Below are 9,728 nucleotides of genomic sequence, written 5' to 3'. Positions count from 1 at the left end.
TTACAGTCTGAGAAACAACACATAAAGCAATTCCAGTAACTCATCAGTCATAACTCAATCCAACTGCGGAGAATCATCTCATTTCACATTTTTTGGACATTACACTTGTACTCGCGCATCACCGCGAAGATCGCTTCGCTTCTCCCAAATTTTGGATGTCTTGGCCATCTTTTTGATTCAGTAAGTTGTTTACAGCTTCGCCTTCCGATCAATTTTCCATTTCCAAAAACTTGAGCTCTTCTTCTGCTTTTAATATAAGCCTGTGATTTCTTTCTTTTCTGCCCTTATAATTGCTTGAAAAATGTTAGTATTCTGATTTTTCTTTTTGATTTTTGATTTTTTTGTGAATTTCTCTGCTCCGCTCTGTTTGTTTTCTGAGAAAAATGGTCTTGAAAGTTATCAAATTTTGACTTTACCCAGAAGAGAAGGACTATTCCGCTTAAGTGAGCTTATTATGCATGCATTAGTTAGCTCACTCCTTTTCTTTTTCTTTTTAAAATTTTGCTAGTTTGTTTTGTTTTTCGTACATGAGATTAATCCATTCTTACTTCACTTCAAACTTTTAAAATTGTTTTGGACTAAGTCATGTCCATGCTAATAGTTACTTGAAATTTGTACCTGGATAATTAGAGGACTTTTGTTAATATATTAGGAAAAGTCTGTCCATAATATTAAGTTCTGGTTAAATTCCAATAATTTGCTACCGTTTTATGTGTACCTGCCAAGTTTTCAGTTATTCACCAGCTAATTCTGTCAAGTTTTGCTTGTTGGATTACCCTTTCTTTGGAAGAAAACTTTGAAAAATAAATAAATAAATAAATTTCTTATTTATCTTCTAGGTGGATGTTAAGCTTACTGGACTTCGTCCTCCTTTATACTGTGTTGATTTTTTTTATTTCCATGAAGCATGCATTATCTTGTTGTCATACAAAATGCTATTTCAGCTTTGGAGGTATTGTACCCAGAGAGAGAGAGAGAGGAGGGGGGGGGGGGGGGGGGGGGGTGGGGGGGGCGGTGGGGTGTGGGGTGGGGTGTGGTGGTAGATATCTTTTTGTCTTTACTTACATAATGCTTGTATTTGGATTTGATCTTTTTATTACGAGTTGAAGTTTGGGAATTGTTTACTTCCCTATACAAGTTCTGCAGGATATTGTATTATCTTCCAAAATTTTGTCCAGTTTAAATTGTTGTTTCATTTGTTAACTTCTCATGACCTTTGAGAAGTTTTTGTGTTGATCCCAATTTCTTTTCTTTTTGGTTTTGGCTTACTTTTTATTGATACCTGGTATTTCTTTGAGAACAAAAAAATAAAAGCATCTTAGAAGCTGGTATTAGATGTTGGCAATCCAATGTGATCTTTTTCTTCACAGAGTCTTGGCCCTGGCTGTTTCAGATTAGAATTTAACAATTTGTGTACTAACTGTTTGGTGTAGAGGAGACTTTATGAGATACCAATAGCTAGCATGATAGCATCTCTTTACTTTTGCTGAGCCTTTAAAGATTAGGCCACTCTACTTCTCCCTGAAGAAGTGGGTGTTTTGACCATTGTAATTGATGGATACAATGTGTACTGTTTCAATAAAAAGATCAAAAGGATGAATCTAATGTCATTGTTGTCCTTAGATTATAATGGCATATAGAAACTTTGGTTGGGGACTTCAACTGATTTGGGATTTGTTTTAGTTTTTTTGTTAATTATTTCCTCTTCTTCCTTTGCATGAAAAAAAAAAAAGGGTTAACTGAAGGTTCATATTTGACCATATAACAATGCCACTTGGTCTTTGATGTTAGATACAATCATTTGTTTTCTGGCTTTGAATATATTTTCAATGTAAATGGCATGGCCTATTAATAGCAAGGGCTTTACTTTTAAAAACGAAAATATGTGCAAATATATGTAAATATATGTAAAATATTTTGTCACTCATTTGTTTGGTGCATTGCTCAATTTCCAAAAATATATGCATTATTTTAATTGGTAATATTAAATGATTTCATGTAGTGGATTTGGTTAAGGAAGTTGGGGCAGTTGACACCTCTGTTGAAGAAAAAACAGTTTCTGTTGAAGGAGATGGAATTCTAGAACCATATGTGGGTATGGAATTTGAATCCGAAGATGCTGCTAGGAAATTCTACATTGAGTATGCCAGAAGGGTAGGATTTGTTGTGCGAATTATGCAACGGCGTCGTTCTGGGATTGATGGCAGAACACTTGCTCGTCGACTTGGATGTAATAAACAGGGGTTTTCACCTAATCATAAGAGCACAATTGGACCAGATAAGAAGACACGGTCTAGTGCACGGGAAGGTTGCAAGGCAACAATCCTGGTGAAAATGGAAAAGTCTGGAAAATGGGTTGTTACAAGATTTGAAAAAGATCATAATCATCCTCTGGTTGTTACTGCTAACGGATTCAGTACAGCGGTTAGTATATTAACCCCTTTTTTTTCTTTCCTTTTCTTTCAAGACAAGGCATATTGACCCTTTTAGAGTGTCATGTTGTTGTTTTACATTATCACATGCAATGCCAGTGAATTGCAAATATCTAGGAAATGTTTTGTGATATAACTCAATGCAAAGTTCCTACCAAAAAAATGAATAAATAAAAATAAAAATAAAGCAAAATTGTTTCCCTACTCTTTATGTAATTCTAGAATTACACAGATAGGTGCAGTTGTAAATGTTCCTCCTGTTTTACATTTATGAAAAATACTCAAACCAATACTTAAAATTAAAGGCTAGTATGATATATTCACTATCCATTTGTTTAAATTAATGGTACATTATTCACCATTAATTAAAAATTGCAATCAGCTTACGTTCTCCAACATGTGAGTTTAGCTCCTTGGAATGAATAGGATGCGGAATTGTCCATGGATTATATATAATAAGATCTGTGACACCTCTCACCCGACTACAGTGTATCCGAGCAAGACATGTCACACTCGGTGCCGGAGCACCCTATTTTATCTTACTTTATTCTTAACATAATTTGTTCTCGTTATATTTTAATATCAATTATTTTTTGACGGGAGAAACCAGCGGAGTTTCCCCAATTTCTATTATCGTTTGACGTGATTCACTATTCACCTACTTGAAATTCAACAATATTTTCACAATAAAATCTTATCCATGCTAATCATAATTATCTCATTAATCATTCTCATAATTTTCTCATATTTCAAATCTCATCCATATATTTCAATTTCATAATCATTTCTATACATTTCCATTTATACTCAATTTTATGTAAAAATATTCAAATTACATAAATTTACATGATTTATAAACTAATTATACAAGTTCATAATTTACATAATATACAAAATACATAAAATAACTTATATGGGTCATATCTACATGCATTGCTGAGGAGGTGACAACCTTGAACTCTTTTGACACTTCTGCAGATCTGGACTTCAAAATCCCAGTCTAATATCCACTGGGTTGTGCCTTCAGTACCTGCGCACGCGAAGGAAACAAATCCATCGCGCTAAGCATTTCTGCTTAGTGGTGCAATAATATAAAAAGAAAATAATATATATAAATAAAGAAAGAAATGGATCATAATTTGGTCAACTATCCTTTGTTCTAATTTATTCCTCTTCAGAAGCTTTTAATCCTTAAATTCACTGCACCATCCCCAAAAATTTCAAGAAATTAAGTTATATCTCTATTGCAAATCTTTTTATCATTTCTTTTAATACTTTATAGGTTATCGCAGATTATTTCATAATAATTAAATTTTAATATCTTTCCAATTCATTTCAATTCTTTCTGCTAAATAACTAATCTAATTTATTTTAAATATTCTTACTCATTTATTTAATTACTAATATTTTCAGTTGCTAATATTCTTAACTTATTGTTTAGTCGAAGGCTAATTACATCTTATGATATTAACTCTTTCTAGCATTTTATTAATCGTTTTCTTGATGATTTTGAGCCCTCTTTTTTTTTATTGTAATCATACTTGTTCTTTATTTTGATATTTAATTTCCTTACTTCCTTTAATAATCAATTCAATAACATTTATACTTTTCAATGCCCAAGTAACCTATACAAATTGAACGGACTGGATAAACGGTTAAACTAGCACTAGGTACCAAGTACCTCGGGCAGTCACACCATAGGTCACAATGTACCTCCCGGTGTGCAGATAGAATAGCTAATAAGTCATAAAAGCAATAAGGCATAAAGTCAAGTATAACATCATAATCAATATAGCCATAGGCTATCATATCATAGAATGGCATAGAGCCATACATCATACACAGTACTGCTATCAGAACCCTATTGGCATGCCAACCTATCCAAAGCAATCACACTAGGCCTACTAGGGCATATTACAAAGTTATTTCTTGAATATTTGTACTTAACATGTAAGGTTACTATTTATTTGATCATTTAAGTCAAAATATTGACTTTCTCATATATAATAGTTACATGAGTTTTAATTACATAGATTTACCACATTTTGGTTCTCAAAAGTGTTGGCATTAGTTGTCAATCCATACTTTCAACCAATGGAAAATAAATGAAAAATTTCAGTTTTGGGTGCTAGAGTTCACTGTTCCATTAGGCCATTCTACAGTGAGAATTTGGCCAAGTGTTCTCCATCAAAATTGTTCTTTATTGTGTCTAGTTACATTTCACTTTTTGAATCACCCAATTTGGAGTTTTCTAGCTCAAGTTATGGCTATTTCACCATAACTGGTCGGATTGCCTTTACCCAGAATTTCTGGGCAATTTTTGGTTCTGCCAGATTTGGTAGTCCAACTTTGGCTAGCAATTTCATTTAATTAAGTCCAGAATTAGAGTTTGTGTTCAACATTAAAGTTGTTCTAAATTGCCTCAGCTTTTCATTGATATAAATTTCAGGTCGATTGGACCTTTCTACACTGATTTATGACCAAATGAATGAACACTGTTCATTTGGTCATTTTGCCCAGGCAGAATTGGTGCTACCCGGATTTGGTCAATTTTAGAGCATCCTAAGTTTAGTTTCTGGACAGGATTCCTTCATCAAAGTTGTGCCATTATGTGTCTAATTTCATGTCCAATTGGCCTTGCACCAATTGAACCTACACAATCAAAGTTATAGCTGCCCAAATATGCTGGACTCACATCTCTAATCTCAATTCCCATGGCACAATTCACTTCAATTTTTACTCAAATACAACCAAATGGTCACTAATTGACCATTAGAATTTCCTTTCACCAATACATGAGCAAAATCATTAATTTGTTGCCGAAACCCTAACTCCAACAACTTCAATTCTCCATATACATGCATTCAATGAATCAAAGCATCAAATTTATGTTCAATGGCAGCCATGTTCAACTATAACTCAATCTAATCAATGAAACCCTAATGTATCCTAAGGCTGCCGAAATTGGTGAAATTTATTCATGCAAAACTTGTTTCAATTCTCTTAATTTCACCCTCATTTCATACTCCACATGATATATATATATATATATATATATATATATATATATACAAAGTTTTAAGGATGAATTAGCACTAACCTTTTTGAAACTAAACTTGAGCTTATTATTCTTCAAGATTTCTCTTAGAACCATAATAATCATAATCAATTATAACTTCACTTTCCCAAATTACATATCCAATAAAAATTCAACAGCATTTCCCCTTAAATTGGACTAAATTTCTATCATAAATCTCAAATCCACAAACCATTAATACTCAATCTGGCAACTTGTGTATTCAAATTTATATATAATGATTTAATCGTCAGATAAATCCCAAATTTTAACCATATGTTCAAGACATCCCTATACAATATCAGTAAAAATTTTAGTATCAAATCATCTCTATATCATGAGATATCAAAATATTCATTCAACTCTTCAAAATCTGAATTTTTGCGGAAATCAGTCTTACTCAGACAGTTCATGCAAAACAATTTATATCTCATAAACCACAAGTCTAAAATTCACCAAATTTTAACACAACAGCCTCAACATCCCAAATATCATTTGTACCAAATTTCATAATTTTATAAGCATTCTAACTATTTATTTTTCTCAAATTTCAGTAGTCAAAATTCAGAATTCAAATTGCAGACAGCCTGTGTTAAACAATATATTTCTCCAAATCCAACCATTGAACAATCACTAAATTTTAACCATAACTTCTACACATACATACCTCAAACATATCCAAAAATTAACATTATAAGTTTAGCCAAACTCACCTGGATGGAAAGGAAACATGCTGCCCCTGCTGAACCCCAGTTTTTGCTACTGTTCATCTCCTTCTCCTTCTTCCTTTCTTTCTTTCTTTTCCTTTTCTCTCTCTCTTGATTCGGCTGATTGGGGAAGATGAAGCAGATTTCTTTTTCATTTTTGTCTCATTTTTATTTAGTTTTTATCCCTTTTAAGTAACTTCTCCATTTTCCATTGGTTAGCAATTTTAATTACCTCATGCATGATGTCATTAATCTACTTATATTTCATTTTTCTTTTCTTTTTTTTTTTCTACTCATTTTCAATTAAATTTTTAGCAATATTTATTCACATTTTATGTCATAATAATTATTTACTTAATTGGACAAGTCGGCCAAAAATCATCTCTGAAGACGAAATGACTAAAATGCCCTCCGTCCGTTTGGCTTAATGAGCCAAAATCGTCCGTACCGATCTAAAAATTTTTCTAAACATTTTCTTGGCATTCTAATGCCACTAAAACCTTAATGACTCTTCTCTGGAGTCCCAAAAACTATTTCATGAATTTTCTCCTGGGTTTAGGGCTTCTAGCTGCGAAGAGCGCAACTTCCCACTTGGTTACCCATCGCTAGGGCACCGGCTCATTTAACTTGATTGTATTTTATTTTTAAATTTCTTTTAAAATTTTTCTTATTATTATTTGAGTTATTTATGACTCCTCACCCTAGTCTACATATATTTCTACTCATTCTAGCTATCCAGACCGACACCGGTCACCGGAACAGTAGAATGTACAGAATTGCTACAGTGAGGGTGTTACAAAATCAGCCAGATTAAAGTTTGGCAGTTTGCTAATCAGTGTGATGGTAGGCTTGAGAATTCTCTAATGCTTTATGTAGTCTGGGACTACATTGGTAAAGTACACATATGCTCTTAAAGAGACTGCATTTATGAATCAAGTAACATCTACAGATTGCACTGGCTGGGTAAATGTAAATTCCTTTTTTATGTAATAATCATTTCCTTGAGTCGTGTTGAGCCAGTAGTTGTATTTTTTTGCCTGCTTTATTTTTTCATGCAACTGAATTTTTCAGGTAAAATAAATGTTATGTAGGACTTTATTCAGTATAATAATTTTATGACTCAGATCCTTGCTTCTGATGTCTCCAATTGTTGACCTGATTTTAATGTGTAGGGAGTCTAGGAACCCTTATCTGATGGCTGCCTTGTCCAAGGTGGTAATAATAGCCCCAAAATTATTTGATTAACGGATTAATAATGTTAGGTTGATCAGTTGATGTGAGTAGTGGTTTGTGTCTGAACAATTGATTTTTGTTTTGGTACTTGTAGGGTGACAAAGATAAGAAAATTGAAGAACTAACTAAAGAGTTGGAGCATCAAGAGCAATTATGTGCAGTTTACAGGGAAAGGTTGCTTAGTTTTATGAATAGTGTTGAGGAGCAAACTGAAGAACTATCTTCAAAAATTAAAGTTATCATTGACAATGTGAGGAAAGTTGAATCTGAAGTGCAAAAGTTTCCCCATCGTAGATAGCACTGGCGTTTAACTTGAGCATTTAGGTATTATCATAAATACATTTGGTCATGCACAGAATGTATTAGATTCAATTTCTTCTACTCAAAATGTTTAGCATTCAGTGCGCTGTAACAGTACTACTCATTAGATGCAATAGAAATTTCACACGGTCGGCTCTCTCTAATTTAAATGTCGGTGCAAAGGAAAATTTTATTAGATGCACGAGGATGGCTACAAAAAGGTAGAGAAAGCTCTTGGTTCAACTGCAAGTCTGCAACTGCATTAGAAAGCAACTTAACGGCTGCCTAGAGGGTAAGCTGAAACATCCAACTCTCTAGAACGCTGTCTTCTGCAATATAACCTATACTGAAGAATAAGCATAAACTGGATTGTTTTTCTTTCCTATTTTTTATTTTTCGGTTTTCTGTTCTCAAACTCCAGATCTTACAGCCCTATCTATAGATGATTCCAGCGCCAATGAGCTTGATGGACCCTGATTTTCTTCCAAAACACTTGTAACAATACCTAGACATTGTTTGGTTGAGGATAAGTGCACTAAGAAAGTAGAACTTCTTGGGAATTGCCCAAAAAAAAAGTCTTTATTTAGTTTGTATTATTAAATCAGCTTCTTGATAAGTAGGCTATTCAACTTCTTGTGTGCAAAGGAAGTAACTTTCCTAAGTAGAATTTGGTAAGTTGTATTTCCCAATTTAAGTGCAATGTAATATCAATTAGTCTTTTGATTTATTACACTTTAAATTATATTATTAATTTTATTATCTTTTATAATTTAGAAGTAAATTACTTCATGAAAAGTTGATTTGTGTACCAAATACATTTATATATGAATATGAAGTAAGTTGTTTGAAAGTTTCCTAAGAAGTAGAGAAGTTTGAATCAAGCAAGGCTTTAATATGGCTTACATGCTCATCTTAGGTTCATTGTGACAGGAGCATTTTATCAATGTTCTGAAAGCTGACAAAGTAGCGCGTAAAGTTGCCTTGCAATTCTCACACAAAATGCCATCATTGCGACGCTAGCACTTGTTATCTACATGAACAAGTTTCATCTAATTATCTCTCTGCCTAAATTCTTTTTTCTTTTTTTTTCCCATTATATTTGTGAACAAGTTACCATCCCAACTCATGACTCCGTCATATACAAGTGCGGCATTCATTCTCACATGACACATGTCATATAGAAATAAATAAATAAATAAATTGTTTCAATAAATAATGTAATTTTTTGCGCGAATAAATTGAAAACGATAACTACCGTGATCCACATAATGAAAACTGAAAGGGAACGTTTGGCTTAATGATATTTCGGCCATCAGCATGCACGAACATCATCTAGTACTGTCCCAAAATTTGGTTAGCTCAGGTGCCAAGCAAAACGCTATTAGCACACATATCTCACAAAGACATAGCCATCCACCTTACTCACATGGTCCTCCAATGACCAGTATTAGCAGTTGTTGCAATCTGTTTCCACCACAACTCTGTAGAAACAATGCAAAGAGAGTCCTTTCTCAAGAGCAAAAGTTTCCATTAACTGTGTTGAATTGACATAGGCTTGCTCAAAGCAGCTAAGAATATACCAAAACCATCCTTTTTTGGAATCTATAGATCAGTCCAAACTTTTGTTTCTGTACACACTGTCATAGGTAGGAGAAAACTTAACAGTACGTCTTCCATCCCCTTATTATCTTACACAAGATTTTGCTTCTCTTTCTTCCTGCAACAAAAATCATACAGTTGAACGTCAAAAGCTTTCATCTCATATAAGTCCATTCATTTACAACTTAAAAGACAAAACAGCCTCCAGAGTCTTGCTCTATATGTTTATCTAACACCTCCTTCACATTACCAATACTGTGATTGTCACTAAAGACTCTCACACATTCCATGAAGGGGTGGGCACGACCTGATTTTGAATCTGAATTGAATCAAAACTAGCTTGATCAAAATCATACCAAAACCAATCAAAATTGAAACCAG

General features: G+C 33.3%; 1 protein-coding gene across 4 annotated transcripts; it reads left to right on the top strand.

Annotated features, from left to right (window-relative positions):
• Positions 1-8,828, top strand: LOC110651578 (protein FAR1-RELATED SEQUENCE 5). 4 transcript variants are annotated; one of them, XR_009140698.1, is made up of 4 exons: positions 1-180; positions 2,003-2,424; positions 7,543-8,040; positions 8,170-8,475. XR_009140698.1 is itself a non-coding variant. In XM_021806947.2 (3 exons), coding segments are annotated over exons 1-3 (513 nt in total). In that variant the 5' UTR covers positions 1-179; the 3' UTR covers positions 8,769-8,828. The 4 variants fall into 4 exon arrangements, 3 of the variants coding, with proteins under 3 accessions (XP_021662639.2, XP_021662638.2, XP_057985121.1); XM_021806947.2 differs by lacking the exons at positions 7,543-8,040; positions 8,170-8,475 and adding an exon at positions 8,679-8,828; XM_021806946.2 differs by having other exon boundaries at positions 7,543-8,475.
• Positions 8,829-9,728: the final 900 nt, after the last annotated feature.

This window comes from Hevea brasiliensis, chromosome 10 (genome assembly GCF_030052815.1).
Source record: "Hevea brasiliensis isolate MT/VB/25A 57/8 chromosome 10, ASM3005281v1, whole genome shotgun sequence".
NCBI classification, from domain to species: domain Eukaryota; kingdom Viridiplantae; phylum Streptophyta; class Magnoliopsida; order Malpighiales; family Euphorbiaceae; genus Hevea; species Hevea brasiliensis.
The sequence above is the reverse complement of the archived record's forward strand: the minus strand, read 5'-3'. Positions and strand labels throughout refer to the sequence as shown.